The 18214-nt window shown below is 42.8% G+C and overlaps 1 protein-coding gene across 3 annotated transcripts in view; it reads right to left on the bottom strand.

Moving 5' to 3' along the window:
* The window catches only part of LOC126473174 (dnaJ homolog subfamily B member 6-like), a 331554-nt gene that overhangs the window by 85115 nt on the left and 228225 nt on the right, over positions 1-18214 (bottom strand). The window contains exon 1 of one of the 3 annotated variants that reach the window (XM_050100056.1): positions 14767-14831. The exons of the other annotated variants lie outside the window; for them this stretch is intronic. Coding sequence (XP_049956013.1) covers positions 14767-14798 — 32 coding nt within the window. The 5' untranslated portion in view covers positions 14799-14831. Of the gene's footprint in view, positions 1-14766; positions 14832-18214 lie in introns of those variants that run through there. 3 annotated transcript variants of the gene reach the window in all.

The following is an 18214-nucleotide window of genomic DNA, read 5'->3' as shown; positions in this document are numbered from 1 at the left end:
GGAGCTGTGCTTTGTACTCAGGTGGTGGTTCTTGTGACGGCTTCAGACGTGATTATGGCTGCACGACGGGAATTAACGAACTTTGAACGCTTAGTGGTAGTTGCAGCTAGGAACATGGGACATTCCATTTCCAGAATCGTAAGGAATTCAATATTCTGAGATCCACAGTGTCAAGAGTGTGGCGAGAATACCAAATTTCAGGCATTACCTCTCACCATGGACAATGCAATGGCCGACGGCCTTCCCTTAACGACCGAGAGCAGTGGCATTTGCGTAGCTGTCAGTGCCAATAGCCAAGCAGCAATGCGTGAAACAACCGTAGAAATCAATACGGGATTTACGACGAACGTATGCGTTAGTACAGTGCGGCGAAATTTGGCGTTAATGGGCTATGGCAGCCAACGACCGACGCGAGAGCGTTTGCTAACTGCACGACATAGTCTGAAGCGCCTCTCCTGGTCTCGTCACCATATCCGTTGGACCGTAGACGACTGGAAAACCGTGGTCTGGTCAAATGAGTCCCGATTTTAGTTAATATGAGGGTTCGAATGTGGCGCAGACCCCACGAAGCTATGGACCCTGGTTATCAACCAGGCACTAAGCAAGCTGATGGTGGCCCCATAACAGTGTGGGCTATGTTCACATTAAATGGACTGTGTCACTGAATGGAAATGGTTATGTTCGACTACTTGGAGACCATCTGCAGACGTTCATGGACGTGGTCGATTCGAGAGCATGATTTGGTCACCCAGATCGCTCGACATGAATTCCATCGACATAATCGAGAGGTTGGTTAGTGCACAAAATCCTGCACCCGGCAACACTTCTGCAATTATGGGCGGCAATAAAGGCAGTATGGTTCAATATTTTTCCAGGGGACTTGCAACGACTTTGTGAGTCCTTGCTACGTCGAGTTTCTGCACTACGCCGGGCCAAAGGAGGTCCAACACGGTATCAGAGGTATCGCATCAGGCAATGACGAATCATTTAATTCATTTGCCACAAGATTTACAAATGGTGTTTTTCAGATGCAAAATTGATTCATTTATTTACTACTTGGCAAAGGGTTGTACTCGTTATTTGGAGTCGACGTTAAACTGAAGGTCCCCCCCCAACAGGATGCGTAACTCAGTTCAGAGGTCGGAGGATGGCAACGGTGTATCACTTTCAGTGTGACCATGCACTGTGGTGTTCAAATCAACCATTCGGCTCATCACAGAGCTATCTTTTTTAAGCGTTCTGTCAGCTATGCTATAACTGGTGAATACTATGTATGTCTTACGGCTCATATACATGAAAAAGTACGTGGTAAGAGGCACTGACCGCAAAAACAAAATCAATAGAAACATAAGGAATGTGCTCTGGCAACTACGCTACGTACTTATGTATTTTACGCGAAAATTTTTGGAAAATCTGCTACTTTCACCAGTTTCGATACAATTACGCGTCCACATATTCGTTCACCTAAAAAAACGTTGCGCCTAGCAAATTCTTTTGGTCTAATGAAGACAACATTCAGCGGTAGATGGGTGCATGCTAATCCCCCCCCTCCCCCCCGAACCGAATTCCAGGGATGGGATCTACGAGAGCTATTCGGAAAGCAAGGTCCGATCGATCGCGAAATGACGAAGCTTTGCACAGATGTATTGGACAGTTTCTCTAGTACACCCGCCGATCGCGTCACGTCGCTCTTTTCAGTTCCGAGCGCACAGTGAGCAGACAAAGGTGCCCACATAAATAGTGTCTCCCGGTTAAGTATGAGGGCCCGTTGAGCATGAGGGGCCTAGTAGGAGACTTAGTCCGACTTCGTACAGCCTACACTACATAACCGTCATGCATTTCCTTCTTCATGACAATTCTCGGCCGCACACTGCAGGGGCAATGAGAACGCAAATGCAGCGTTTTCGATGGGAAGCGTCTGATCATCCACCATACAGCCCGGACTTCGCTCCCTCTGATTTTCATCTCCGCACACACGAACCGCTGGAAATTAAGACAACCTTTCGCCACAGACAAGCTGCAGATCAGTGTAGAGAATTGGCAGAAAGTACAAGCGGTTGCCTTCGATGATGAGGATATTACTTGGTTGGTACAGTACTAAGACACGTTTCTTACTTGGAGCGGCGATTATGTAAAGAAGTAGCTGTAAGACGTAGCTACTTGTTACAAATAAAACTTTTTGATTTTCAGTGTGGTTCCCATTTCGCGAGCGGTAGGACCTTACTTTCCAAATAGCTCCCTACTTACGGGATCAGCGCTGGGGAAGTGTATAGTGCTAATAGGTAACGACGTCGAAAATTTAAGTGCATTTTGGCACAATAAACAGCATCCCAGTGCCAGGGAGATAACAAGTGACCTAGCAGAAAAGGTTAAGTTCGGCAGGTGCGACGCCCGCTCGCGTTGCAGGTGCTGCCCGGTGGAGGCGGATGCGTACATGTCCTGCTGTCAACTGCGCCTTATTTTCCACAGTGACAGGTGTGTCTCCTAAAATAGAAGCACATCCGGTCATTACAACGGTGCTAGCCTTTGTATCACCACATCTGTCGCCACGTCTGAAGAAACAACATCGCAGTGTTTGTAGTATGGTTCTCCATCAACAGGCACCGCAGCTATGAACTAACGTTCCGTCTGTCAACGCCTCGAGGATATCGTTAATTTATTTTTCCTAAAAACTCTAAACGATTTATTTTTATTTTTATTTAAGGATAATTAATCTCAGTGCAAGTAAATTAATCAGATAACTTTTTAAAGGATATACTAAGGATTAATACACCACCACCAAAACTATTAAAACTGAATGGCTGTAAGCTACAGAAAGGGTTGTGCCATTTGAAGATACGAAATGTATCACGCCCAGATGTCACATCCAGATGCGGCGTGCGCCTAACCTGAAGGCTCGATGTTTGAGTGTGGCGTTACTGACATTTGTGAACTGAATACGGCATGACGTCGCGAGTTAACGGACTTTGAGCGTGATATGATAATTATTGTGCATGGGTCATACCATATCGGAGATTGCACAAGAACTCTGATTTCAGAGGTCAACAGTGTCTAGGGCGTTTGCAGTATTTCACACTGCAGCGTGAGTGGGCGTTGTCTTGAAACTTCCGGGCTCCGTCATGGTCTGAGCTGTGTTCACACGATCGCTATGATGTCCCATTGTCCGATTTCGAGGACCAATGGCAGGTTCGTGTTATGTGGACATTCTCGTATAACATCTGCATCAATTTCCTTTGGTTGCATGTTTGTTGGCTTGGAGAACAGTTCAGTTCAGTGAATTCAAGCCCATGGGTTGCCCCTCCAGATCGCCCGATCCTAATCCAGTCGACGTCTATGGGATGCTGTCTATATCAGAACACGCTCGTGTACCTGGTACCATTTGCCTTGCTTACCAAAAGGCTCGTGTAATTTATTTCATTTTTCAGCATACACACCACAACAAGTAAGAACTTCAGTCAGTGAAACTGCATTCACAGTGGATTACAGGACGAAACTGCTATGTGATAGCTTTGAACAACTAGAAGCGGAATGAGCACGCGCTGTGAAGTTTTTAAAAATATTATGGCAAGTGGAGCTGGGGGAAGCCAAACAAAGGAAAACAATCTGTTCGGATTTGCCACTCTAGATCAGAGTCCCAACATTAAATAGTACCTTGAGCAATGAAGTTCTATGAAGATGATATCTGCGACATCTTTGGGATTACTCTTATGCTAATTACGGAAAGCTGTTCTTAACACTTGTGTTTAACATATCGTAATCAATTATTGAGACCTAGAAGACCTTAATTCACAAAGATACATCAGAAACAACAGGTAAAACCCGTTTTTCAACCGTACGTATAACTAGGTTTGGTGCATGATTAGTGTTAACAAAATGTATGTTAGTTAAGGCTGTGGATGTAACATACGATCAACTAACTTCAGTGAAGACCTTGAGCATTAAACAAACGCAGAATGACACACTGGCAGGAGGGATCAAAGGCCGGCAATGAGCTCATCAATACTCACAAATACCAGCATAGTGATTTCTCACTTTCTCTGTAATGACCTCGTTTATTAGAAGTTTACTATTATGGGACGTAGAGGCAAATCCATTGCTCGATACCTGAGAGCGGAGAGAGAGATTTCCATGTAATAAAACTACCGTAAGGCCTGGTACGACGACACTCGTGAGAATTTTAGGTGGTTGCCACACCCATCTCAAGGAACACCGAAATTCTCCAGAGACTAGATCCAATAAATAAACCGATTAATGTAACTTTCTCCTTAGCATGCGTGACCCCGAACTCCCAAACCAGTGTTTCCCACTAAAATACAATGTAGAAGATTAAGCTGCCCATTACGTGATAAGTGCAACTTACAGCGTTACAGACTATCTTCAAGCCCTTAGAGGACACGTGGTCAGCGTAGACTATGGTAATTATTTTAACACAGATTAGTGGATGAAACAAACGACACCTCAGGAATAACTATTTTTCCCCTTTACCCTACTAGTGATTGTAGCGACCATGAACGAAAAGAGATTTCCGTTTCTTTGCTAGAGCCCTTCCATCGTTACGGGATAGGGCACTTTGAAGATGTTGCTTATTAAATAAGTCGAGGATTACCGCATTACATCTGATAAAAAGCGATTCTAGGACTACCTTAACGTAAAGTCACTTAATCACAACGAAGCTTTCCAGAGAGAGAAATTACGTTCGAAAGAAATATTCGTTCTGCCTCAGCGCCAGGTTGCTTGCTTTGCCTCAGAGTTGAATGAATGTACAAGAACAGCACTATTTTATGCGAATTGCTTAAATCTTTTTTATGTGAAGTTACGTCAACTTAGGTGTGGGAAATAGCTAAGTTTCCACTCTTTTATATTTTGGATCAGTTCCAGACCTAGAAGAACGATCTGTTATTCCCAGAACCAGATTAGCTGTATGTATGTGCCTCGCTGTAAATTTTCTTTTTTAACAACTTATCGTGTGCCACCACTGGTTTCATCCTAATTCGACTATCACATACATCTCAACTTCTAACTCCAGTTAGAGCACACTAACACATCTGCGTCAACAAATATCTGATCTGCCATTTTCTGGATCTCTCGCTCCCCTCAAAGGAAGACCACGACTTTTTTGTAAATTCATTCCATTTGTGACTGACGTAACATCTACATCTAAATGCCACTGTCGGTTTACAAAGCATTGTGGAAGGAAACAGACGTACCTTTGCTGAAGTTCGTATTCAACATGCGTAATTGAAAATAACTTTGAAAACAATCACGACAAATGGCTCTGAGCACTATGCGACTTAACTTCTGAGGTCATCAGTCGCCTAGAACTTAGAACTAATTAAACCTAACTAACCTAAGGACATCACACACATCCATGCCCGAAGCAGGATTCGAACCTGCGACCGTAGCGGTCGCTCGGCTCCAGACTGCAGCGCCTAGAACCGCACGGCCACTCCGGCCGGCACAATCACGACAGTCCGTCAGAGATTTTAACTTTGGTTCTCCTGATAGTAGTTTACAATCATCAACCTGCGCCTCATTCCATACAGTAAATCACTAATCTTTTTATTACAGGTTGTGTGGACGTCGAAAGTATACGAAGTCACACTCCCATGTCTACAAGAACAACATTTTTGTGTGAAGCTTGCGTTTCGAGCGATGACTAAATTCTCAAAGAGTGTGTTGGGAGCAATTCAGGAATACATTAATGCCCTCCTCATGGAAGGTTTTAATGGAGGTGGTCTGTCGTTGCCCCTCTCCAACGTATTTTAGAGTTTTAAGTGTACCGGTCCGCAGCTCGTGGTCTTGTGGTAGTGTTCTCGCTTCCCGCGCACAGGGTCCCGGGTTCGATTCCGGGCGGGGTCAGGGAATTTTCCGGCCTCGAGATGACTAGGTGTTATTGTGTTGTCTTCATCATCATCATCATCATCATCATCATGGTCGGAGGAAGGCAATGGCGAACCACCACCTCTAGCACCTTGCCTAGTACGGCGGTGCGGGTCTCTCGCATCGTCCCCTACGCTCCTCGGAGTATGGGACATCATCATCATCATCATCATCATCATCATCATCATCATCATCATCATCATCATCATCATCATCATCATCAGGAATAAGGAGCCCAGTGAGCTTAACTAACATTCCTGTTCGCTCACTGTCTACAATTTCACGTGCCGTTCCCCTACGTGTCGCACTATGGAAAAGTTTAGTGCTTAATTCAGAATAATGGAACAAAGTCTGGAAACAGAGTACTTCGTGTCACCGTTTTTCTTCCCTAGTCAACAAAATGCTAGCAACGAAAATGTCTCCAAGAATTCCAACGAGATATCACGAAATCGAATGCCGCAGCGTAAGGTCGCATTAGCGACATTGGCTGTATCAGGAGATGAAAATACTGACCCAAGAATTTCGGCACAATCACATCGCCCATTCGCAGAGTCATGAGCAAGTTAAATATTTTCCATATTGTGATACGGGCCGAGTTTATCGAAGTTACGTACACTGTGAAGGAAATACGAGACAGTTGCAGTGACGCACTTACCTGTTTTACAGGTGCTTCACGATAACGCGACCAGCGTTTTGGACTGACGTGTCACAAATACAGGGCTATTACAAATGATTGAAGCGATTTCATAAATTCACTGTAGCTCCATTCATTGACATATGGCCACGACACACTACAGATACGTAGAAAAGCTCAAAGTTTTGTTCCGCTGAAGCCGCACTTCAGGTTTCTGCCGCCAGAGCGCTCGAGAGCGCAGTGAGACAAAATGGCGACAGGAGCCGAGAAAATGTATGTCGTGCTTGAAATGCACTCACGTCAGTCATAACAGTGCAACGACACTTCAGGACGAAGTCCAACAAAGATCCACCAACTGCTAACTCCATTCGGCGATGGTATGCGCAGTTTAAAGCTTCTGGATGCCTCTGTAAGGGGAAATCAACGGGTCGACCTGCAGTGAGCGAAGAAACGTTTGAACGCGTGCGGGCAAGTTTCACGCGTAGCCCGCGGAAGTCGACGAATAAAGCAAGCAGGGAGCTAAACGTACCACAGCCGACAATTTGGAAAATCTTACGGAGAAGGCTAAAGTAGAAGCCTTACCGTTTACAATTGCTACAAGCCCTGACACCCGATGACAAAGTCAAACGCTTTGAATTTTCGGCGCGGTTGTAACAGCTCATGGAAGAGGATGCGTTCAGTGCGAAACTTGTTTTCAGAGATGAAGCAACATTTTTTGTTAATGGTGAAGTGAACAGACACAATGTGCGAATCTGGGCGGTAGAGAATCCTCACGCATTCGTGCAGCAAATTCGCAATTCACCAAAAGTTAACGTGTTTTGTGCAATCTCACGGTTTAAAGTTTACGGCCCCTTTTTCTTCTACGAAAAAAACGTTACAGGACACGTGTATCTGGACATGCTGGAAAATTGGCTCATGCCACAACTGGAGACCGACAGCGCCGACTTCATCTTTCAACAGGATGGTGCTCCACCGCACTTCCATCATGATGTTCGGCATTTCTTAAACAGGAGATTGGAAAACCGATGGATCGGTCGTGGTGGAGATCATGATCAGCAATTCATGTCATGGCCTCCACGCTGTCCCGACTTAACCCCATGCGATTTCTTTCTGTGGGGTTATGTGAAAGATTCAGTGTTTAAACCACCTCTACCAAGAAACGTGCCAGAACTTTGAGCTCGCATCAACGATGCTTTCGAACTCATTGATGGGGACATGCTGCGCCGAGTGTGGGAGGAACTTGATTATCGGATTGATGTCTGCCGAATCACTAAAGGGGCACATATCGAACATTTGTGAATGCCTAAAAAAACTTTTTGAGTTTTTGTATGTGTGTGCAAAGCATTGTGAAAATATCTCAAATAATAAAGTTATTGTAGAGCTGTGAAATCGCTTCAATCATTTGTAATAACCCTGTAATGCACTGGCCCACACACTGTGTACTGAGTTAACCGATTCAATAGAACTTCGTCTCCGAGTTAGAAAGCTCCGTCCTTCTGACAAACTGAGCGTTCGATTTTTTTGAACCTGAGGCGCCAAGATGAAGGTTCCAAGTTTGAACTTGGGAAAATCAGAAAGTCACATAGCAGTTACAACATTGCCGACTGTATAGCCCGGTTAGGTCGAGGGAAGTTGCTGTCTGCAAAGCTGTCCCAGTCCACAACAAATGAATGCAATTGCCGTCCGGTCTCATTTTTGTGACAAGGTAGAAATATTAGGTAAGGCAAAAGAGAACGGAAAGAAGGTTGGCGAGTTAGGAGGAGGAAAAAGAAGAGGAAGATGGAGAAGAAAAATGGGGGCAAGGTCTGGAGGCCGCAGGTCTGGGAAGTAGTGGGAATGTACGACAGGAAATGACGGAGAGATTTGGCCTGGATTATATTGAGTAACAACCCCAAAAGACCCATCTTCCTCTATTATGGATATGATTATTGTTTACGGCTACTAGACTGGGATACTCTCGCTATGCTGAGTAAGCCAAAGCAGCGAAAGTGTAAAATATGTTTTGTGTTTCTTGTTTGGTTTGCGCCGACTTTGCGTTCATCGACAATGTAAACATGAGAAACAAATCGCGATATTTGATTATTTTCTATCATGGGAATGCAGCTGCGTGATGTTTTTTAACTATAAACGCATTATCCTCTGGCTGCAACGTTGTTCTTAATTTTTATTCAACAATCGATTTCGGGACTGCCAGTCCCATCTACAGACGCACCTTGCACATCTATTGCAGCCAGGGGTTAATTTATTTATAATTGCAAACCGCAATATCGTTGCTAGCAACTGTGTGTTGAATCGTGTACTGAACTGTATCATTAAACATAATTACTGAAATGTATATCTTTTACTATTTTATAACGTCGTGTATATTTCAATCAATGTACAAAGCAGCGATGGGGTTTAAAACAAATGGTGACCTCCTAAGCGAGGGGGGTGGGGGTAGGGGGTGGGGAGGTGCGCAAGAAGTCTAATCCTCCCCATGATGCCATTGAAACCACGTCCACTTCCGACTGCGACAGAACAATCGGGTAGCCTTCGACTCAGATTTCGGTTTCAGTAAGCCCACTGCCATTACAACATTAAAGTGAAGAAACTGAAGTGAAACTTGCTGGTAAATTAAAATTGCTTGCCAGATCGGAACCTTTGCCTTTCTCCATTTTGCTCTATCGCCTGAGTGACCCAGCACTCCAGGAGCGCCAGTTCCGCAAGGTATACTGGAGAACTACTGAGAAGTTGAGAAGGTAAGAGACGGGTACTGGTGGAAGTAAAGCTGTGATGGTGGGTCAATGAGTCGTGCCCGAATAGTTCAGTGGATAGAGCACCTGACCGCCAAAGGGAAACGTTTTGGTTTCGAGTACCGGGTCTGCACACAGTTTTAATCTTCCAGAATGACTCAAATAGCGCACACTCCACTGAAGAGAGAAAATCCATTCTGGAAAAAACGGAAGGTCAGCCGGCAAGTTAGACCTAACAACTGCAACTCAGGAATGTTGTGAACTTCTGCTCGCAATTTGATATCTGTAGTGTTCAATCGTCCCCACTGTCAATACCGTACACATCAGTTATTCGACGTTAAGTTTGCCGTGGGAAATTCCGTGTTTATATGTGGATGTTTCTATCATGTGTCTATTAAAAGTTACACAAAGGCTGCACCTACAACTGCGAGCGTTTAGGTGTGTTTACGATATGTGCCCACTACGAGAAAGCGACCGTTGCACGAAGAGGTGAGGTGAGGACAGGACACCGCGCGCAGGCGCAGGAATCTCCCCGTCCCAGATGGGAAGAGATGCGCAATAGTAGTGCGCTTATTCTACGTTTGGCGCTTTTTGTTTTACTACGTTTCACTGTTGAAAGTTACAATTTTTCGCACGCATTCAAATGGACTTTCGCGTTAGCACTTTGGCAGAGTGGTCTACCGAGGAACACATGGAATCTGAACAGTATTAATTTATTTTCTCCTCTTTCTGACTAGTAAATTCAGTAGATTATAAACACAGAACGAAACTAAATAATTTTCAACAGTTCCTCACAAATAAGAACAATCTGGAAGGATCAAACGGAAACTTATACAAAAAGAAAAATCTTCGTCCGTACTTCTGATGAATACATGTGGAAGAAGGCTGATTCTGAGTCCCTTGATGTGCCGAAGCCGTCCTGGTTCCTCCTCTACGAGCCGCTCTGATTCACAAATAGTTCGTGTCGACGACAGTAAATAAAAGAACACTGAGATATCCAGCAGAAACGCGCATCCAGAAACCACTTTTTGATTTGCATATCAATTCGGAAATGCAAAATCTACTGTGATATATTTTCACTAAAAACCTATAAGGACTTTAAAAAAGGCTGGATTACCGCAGAAAAACAGCTACTATATGTTCTGTAGACCCGTTTATTTCTCTCATTAAGGGTTTCGGGCTCTGACCAACTTTTATGGCTCGATAAAAACCCAGTAACGCCTTTATGTCAACACGGTGTAGTCAAAACAACGATGTCTTAAATAAGCAATGTAGATGCAAGATATTTGCACATTTATTTTTGATGGAAGAATACTTCTTTCAAGTGTTATATATAACTTCCGTTAAGTACGTCAAAAATTGTCCGGAAAACCATGAAGATAATCAAAATAGCCGCAGTAACTAGGTACAACGCCCTAACAAGAACAAAACTTCAGTGAAATAACAGGAGCGGCAGCTTTTTGCCTGCTGGGTAGACAATCTAGCGACAGATGGCATGACTATAGTGGCGCCGCGTTCGATTATAATTTCATCGTTATCCGCAGTTACATATCTGTACATAATATTGAAAGTCAGACTTTAAAATGATAAATGAAATTAAGTACTTATTTAGGAATTTTACGAGCAGTTCCTGCCAAACTGTAAGGTAAAAAAGGCATATAGAAGGAAATATAATATCATATCGTCCCATAAGAACAAAATAGTGATGTTTTTCTGTTTTTAGAAGAGGGAAGACATGAAGACAAACAACAAAAGAAAAAAATTATCTCCGTGACAAGTATTTTACTATGAAGATAATCAAAATAGCCGCAGTAACTAGGTACAACGCCCTAACAAGAACAAAACTTCAGTGAAATAACAGGAGCGGCAGCTTTTTGCCTGCTGGGTAGACAATCTAGCGACAGATGGCATGACTATAGTGGCGCCGCGTTCGATTATAATTTCATCGTTATCCGCAGTTACATATCTGTACATAATATTGAAAGTCAGACTTTAAAATGATAAATGAAATTAAGTACTTATTTAGGAATTTTACGAGCAGTTCCTGCCAAACTGTAAGGTAAAAAAGGCATATAGAAGGAAATATAATATCATATCGTCCCATAAGAACAAAATAGTGATGTTTTTCTGTTTTTAGAAGAGGGAAGACATGAAGACAAACAACAAAAGAAAAAAATTATCTCCGTGACAAGTATTTTACTATTTGGTTTTACAAGATTGTAAGAGATTATAGACAGCCTGTCCTTTCATTTAGTATTAATCACGTTATGTATAGTTTTCTTCTGTTGCCCATTTTAATAAAGAAATTAAACTGTTTGTATAAAAAATTCATTTCCTTTTATATATCTTTTTGTCTCGTATGTTGATACGAAGAGCTCTTTAAATTTATAAATACATATTTCATTTCATATATTATTTTAACTAACTTTCATTATGCACAAATATGTAACTAACGACAACAATGAAGCAAAGTTGTAAAGCAGTGTCGCTATAATCACTTATCTTTTGATGGATTGCTTACCTACCAGGCATATTATTCCACTTTAAGTTTTCTCCGTGTTAGTTCATCGTGTCTACTTATTGCCGCTATTTTGTTTAACTTCATGTTTTCCTGACGATTTTTGAAGTACTTGTCGAAGATGTTTAAAATGGTATGTATTCGTGTATCAAAAATAACCGTTGGGCAAATATGCAACAACTACGTTGTTACTGCGGTTTGTTTTTTTAAGGTCATCTGGAGGTTGGCAGAGCCCGAAACGCCTAATGAGGAATAAAATACACATGTCTAAAAACCTCTAGTATCTGTTTTTCCGCTGTCATCCACCTTTTTTTAAATTCCTTACAGTTTTTGTGATTGTAATGGGCACACCCCACTACCAAGACCTTCAGTCAATTACGATATTTCTTCATTAGCCGCCAGCCAGTTCCCGTGTGTTGCAGATCCATGCACTGCGGTAACTGCTTTCCTCTATGCTGCACTAACCTCAATTCTCAGCTAACTGAATTCATTGGAGCAGCAGTAAATGTACAGACGTCTCAGACTCTTGCCAGTGCTTCAATCAACGGGTTCTTGAAGTGACGAAAACGTATGCATTCATAATATAAACTGAAGGACTTTCCAAGCATGTTTATTTCATGATTGTTAAGTTTCCTCATGCTTTGAATTCATCATCATGATTTCACCTTTCGCGAGGTAAATAACTGTAATTGCATAATTTTGACCTGTTCATTGTAAATGCTGAAATCTAGCAAGTGGTTTGTTCCTCAGAGGAAGCCACATGAGCGATGTTGAGTGGCCTTCAGGATGCCTTAAGAGGGCACGTTTATGGCGCGGCCTCCCTCATACGCATCGCCTCTGCAGATGCACATCGCCAGCTCACCTGGCTGGCACTGATAACCAAACCTAATGCCGACTGGCCAGCCACACAAGCGAATCTAACTTGCAACTGCAGCCTGATCATTGGAGTGGCGTTCGTGCTGCTCTCTAGATATGAATGGAATCACTGATGTGCACATGTTGAGAAAGACACAGACACCAACACGTTTTCCTCGATTTGCGTGAGGCGCAAACACAGGCGCACGGCGACTAGGTGCAGGGCGCACAGGTGCAAACGCACCTTGAGCCTGATATTCAAGACGGAAGGCCACCGGATAAAAAGTCCCAGCAATTGTGCGAACTAAATGCAGTTTACACACGGCGTGGGCGACCACGTTGTGGCAGCGACTGACAGGCGCGTCTGCAGCGTGAATCGAGAGGCGGTGCGAGCGAACAGACGGAGCGGCATTCGGTTCAATGGCGGACGGCGGCTCCGAAATAGCAGCAGCTATTCGGGGAGCTACCGCGCGCCGGCCGGAGGCTCCCCGCCCGTTAAATTTACACCACTTACCGCACACCTTGCGCAAACCACGGGGCCGTCGCCCACCTGTGCTCCCATCCACGCACGCTCTCCGTGACTGATCGTAAATAAACGGTAACAAAACACCCGGCAGCGACCGCAGGTAGCGTTCTCCTCAATGAAGTGGCTACCCTGAATACCGTCCTTAGCGGCCAATTAAGCCTATCTAAACTGAATTTATAACTCTATTTTGCGGCGTCGGCCATCGAGTGTCATCAGCCGTAAACTTTCCGGCCAAAGGGGTTTGTCACGGCACTCTTCCGGAGTTAATGTGTAGCCGCCCCAGTTTCGAACATAAATGACTATTACGAATAGAGTCCACTGCTGAAGTGCGTGTAGTCGGACTTGGTGTGTCATTCTACCATTCCAGAGCGAGGACACTTGACTGATTTACTGTGTCTGAAGGGAACATACGAAGAGGCCGCCCACCGAGTGATTCATCAGAATAATTCACACAGTGATAGTTTGCTGGCGACACTGTTTGCTCCATCTCTTAAGGCGCTATGAAGAAATTTAGGACATTAATAAAAGTTGTCATTGTTTGTAGTGAACGATGGCCCAATGCAAAATATAATTTACAAAACAGATATTTGGACATTAATGAAAACACCGATGGCAGGTTACAAAGTGTTATAAAGTGGAAACAATAACACAAGCGAAGAGTTAGGCAACAGACTTTTGACGTAGTGAAGGGCGTCTACTCATACAAAGCCCTAGTTCGACTTGTTCTTTGTTTGGAATTGTAATGAGCTCCGTCCGTTAACAGAACCTGGCGGTACCAACGTTATCGATTGACCGCGCGTCGGCTCACCGTTCTCTCGGCCGTCGTCAGTATTCGTGAGGTGAAGCCGCGACAACTCGGTATAATAGCTCCTCATTTGGCGTCACGGCGCTGAGTGCATCCCGTCCCGCCGCCGCTCCCACCAAGGAAAAAATACCTGGCACCACTGGGAATCCAACCCGGGTCCTCCGCATGGTAGTCAGCAGCGCTGACCACTCGACTACGGAAGCGGACGTAATCGTAATAAGGGCGACGTGAAACAAGAAGCTCAAGACATATGGGCGTGCTGCACACGTCCTGTTCAGCCAATACAAAATTTTGCGCATACACTCGACAAACTTACAATGGATTCGTTGACATGCAAACGAATTTTCCGGTGATGGGCTGCTTGGTAAATTTGGCGAATCACCACTGTGCGAAGACAGCAAAACTATTATTTTGCCCCTACTTTACATTTCCACCAGAACAAGACAACAGCTTGGGGCTCTTTGGGAGCATTTTGACAATTTATTATATTCACTCATTCCATGCAAAATTTGAGCTTGCATTGTCACGCACTGTACAGAGAGTCGTGGATCAGGTAAGCAGCTATAGATGAAAAAAAGCTTCATGTTGTTTGACACTCCCTACAATAGCAAGCAGTGTTTTCAACAGGTATATAAGCTAATATTTACACAGGCGTGCTTTGTATTTGAAATCTGTATAAAGGATCGCAAATTACTGGAAACCAAGACAGTTTTACGGGGAACGTACAAAGGCTGCAATGAAGGTTTTGTGTGAACTAATTATCCGGCCTTTCCGAACTAAATTACAGTTATACATTTACATTAGTAGGCCACTTACGTACATGGAGGGTTCGTAGAGTAAAATGCCATTAAACTTGAAAAAATATCGATCTGCAGAGGACGAAATACCGTACTACACTAGTAGTGACTTTTTCTGATACTGGAATTTTTAAGCAGATGGACTGAAGAATGTGGTCACCACTGTGCTCGAATGCTAGTTGCGCATATGCTATCTACAGATAAAAGAGCAGCACGAGGGTATGAGTAATTCGTTCCTTTATCTCCGATGTCCATATGCTCTCAAAACATGTATATCACGAGACGTGAAATGGGATGGGATTTTCTAGTAAGTTACTGGTACGACGGTATAATGGAAACTGCAAAATATTGCACTGTTCAGCGCGGAAAGCTGAAACCTCGATTCACTATACGAGAAAAATGGTTCAGCTTCAGACTGAAAAGCTATGTTGAAGGCGACGAAACATTACTTCCTCAACGGAGTGAGGAATGGAAGAACCCACGTCTGTCAACATGGTATTAGGAGTTTTCTTTAAGATGATTAAAACTTGGCTTGGTCGACTCCCACTGGAAGTGATACGTACCATGACAACAACAGTTTCATACTGTTCCTTAAATGCTGTAATGGGTTTCAGAGCTGTTAAGGACTCTCCCTACAGCCTCATTCATGCTATGTTAGTGCCCTATTTGAAATAGGGTTGCCGTACGTCCCAATTAATCGGGAATCTCCCAATTTTTCATTCTTTGTACCGGTGTCGCAAACAGGCAAACCCGATTTTCAAGTAAGAGAACAAAATATTTATATTCCACTGGGGGTTGGATAATTGAACGCATCTTACAGTGTACTTATAGAGTTCAAATGAGCTGTGCACAGATTTATAATTGTGGACGTAAACAAATTGATCTTCTAAAGGTTGTCACATCAACAGGAGCATGACTGGTCCATAAAATAATCTTTGCAAAATTGTGCCTGTGAGTAATTTATGTCTTTTCAAATATTTTTATACAAGTATTGTTCTCAGTAGTCACGTTAATTTTTCCAGGCATCTGTTCCTCCTCACTCTCATCTTATGATTGGATTTCTGTGGATTTTGTCCCGATTTTAGTACAAACATTTACTGCAACGCTAATTTTAGAGGGACTCTAACATTTTATCGATTATGTTTAAAATAATGTCAGCCGGTCTCCAAAATTCAATTACATTACGTTTAGAAATAAGTGAATTAGACGTAAGTAATGTCCGTCCAAATGCACATAAATCTAGAAGAAGGCAGAAGAAAGGCATTTTCCTCTAACGACAGGTCTATCTTAAACGCAGCAGGAACAAAATGGCGGCTGTCACTAAAATCAGAATTGTAACAAGAATAATGTTTGAAAGTAGAATAATCTAGAAGCATTCTAGTTCGTCGTTTACGACGGAGACTACCTCTGTCCTTGCACACACTGATTGGTGTGTGTGTGTGTGTGTGTGTGTGTGTGCGTGTGTGTGTGTGTGTGTGTGTTTTGTTTGTTTTCTCCAATTGAAAGTACATATAGCATCCTTAAAATAGCTTTCGCTTCTATTTCTTCCACGCCACGAAACGAGTTTTTGTAGAATCTCGACATGCTTTCTCTACCTTACCAGTACCACGGGAGGATTTTCAGCGAATCTTGACCGCCTTTTAGCTAACGCCGTGTCTTCCTTGGGGTATTTAGGGAGGCGGGCAGGTCAGAATAGAAATTTTTTAGCCTAATTCTTTACTGACTTTAAACATTCCTTAGAGAGTATTTCTACGATTCATTCCACAAAGTGTGCCATAAATGTTAAAATATGTTAAAACCGCGATTTACTGCTTGGGGGTCTGGCGTATCACAGCGCTCGAATGCAAACTAGGTAGTACTAAAATCGTTACCGACGGAACAGGGGTTCTGTTAGCTTCGAATGGTATCACAGAAGGTATTAGTATCAACTGAAATGTTTTTCTTAGTAAGATTTGTTTACTTATGGTGAACAGTCAAAGCACGTAGTTTTCTCGCGTCCGCTTGTTTTTACGTGAAGTAAAACGAAAGGTGGACATGTCATTTTGATTTTTGTATGTTATTGATATTCACGTGGAGAGAGAGAGAGAGAGAGAGAGAGAGAGAGAGAGAGAGAGAGAGAGAGAGAGAGAGAGAGAGAGAGAGAGTTATGTTACTTTTAAACCATCTTTGGTCTTCTGGCACAGTCTTTGCCTCTGTGCAGTCTAATACATTCTTAGTGAAAGTGTGGTAGGTGCTGAACGTATTCAGTAGTGCTGTGTTGACTTCTGATTGCATCTGTTAGGTGAAGAAAGATGTATTGTAAAGGACAGCAAGGATGAATATGACATGTTGGAAAGTGAAGATAATATAAAGTTTTAATAATGTTATTTTTGAAGAGAAGTAGTTTGAGGCACTGACTGCAGCACTGCGAAGCTAATTTGTTAGGAAGACTATTATCAACTAGTTAACTTGCTCACAGCTGAGGGAAAGATCACCCTTCTTCCCTGAGTCATGCATTAAGGTATCAACTGATTACGCTGTTTGGCGTTTTATAGAAATTTTATGTTAACATTGTACCCTTTTCGAAACATTGCTCACTTTTGTGACTGAAGGGTTTCACTTTGTTACGCATAGTATTGTTGACACCAATGTTATGTGTGAAGATCACGCGGAGTACTACTCTGTCTCTTTTAACACACACTTCGTTCTAAAATCGTTGTCTAATTTCATAGGAATAATTACTGTTTAAAGGTTTATCACTACGCATTACTACTGCACCATGTGATAGACCATAGTTTGAATATTTATTTAGAAATAGGAAACTAGCTTACCCGCTGCCTCCTTGCTTTTCGCAATTGTGCCTTCGAGATATCTACAACAATGTTGTCAAGAAGCGCCAGGTAATGGATTTAATTTCGACACAATGAGTGAGATTCAATATAGGCGAAAAAAGGCAAACTGTACGGTAGCATTGTTAATTAAAGGTTTGTTTTTTCAGAATAACATTTTTCGAATTGGCGGTGGCTATAACCCAGGAAATATACAAGCAATTACATTATAGCTTTTCGCATACTGACTTCTTTCAGAGTGCCGGCATTTTGTTGAATTTTTTTTAATATCTCCACGTACTATGTTGGACAATATCATAAAACCAGCTATTGAAATTTTGTTCTATGATGAACCGCCCTCGCACTCCGCGAAGGCCTTTCGTCGATATCATGTAGTGTCTTCTGGGTGCAACTTTTTTTACTTAAAAAATGAAGTAAGTTTTGCAAATTGTTTGTTATTTTATTGAAAACAAATCATGAATATCAGTTCAAAACTCGAGCGTCAGTCTGTTCTATCCCTTAAATTATATTCTGAAACCAGCAGTTGTGTTCAACCGTCTTTCAACTTTAGATTGCCCTCTTCAATCACAGTAGCTAATTCTGAAAGGAAGGATGAAGGTGAATTAAGGTTTAATGTCTCATTGGCGACAAGGCCATTAG

The sequence above is a fragment of the Schistocerca serialis genome, chromosome 4 (genome assembly GCF_023864345.2).
Source record: "Schistocerca serialis cubense isolate TAMUIC-IGC-003099 chromosome 4, iqSchSeri2.2, whole genome shotgun sequence".
NCBI lineage: Eukaryota > Metazoa > Arthropoda > Insecta > Orthoptera > Acrididae > Schistocerca > Schistocerca serialis.
This window is presented reverse-complemented; position numbering and strand designations above follow the sequence as displayed.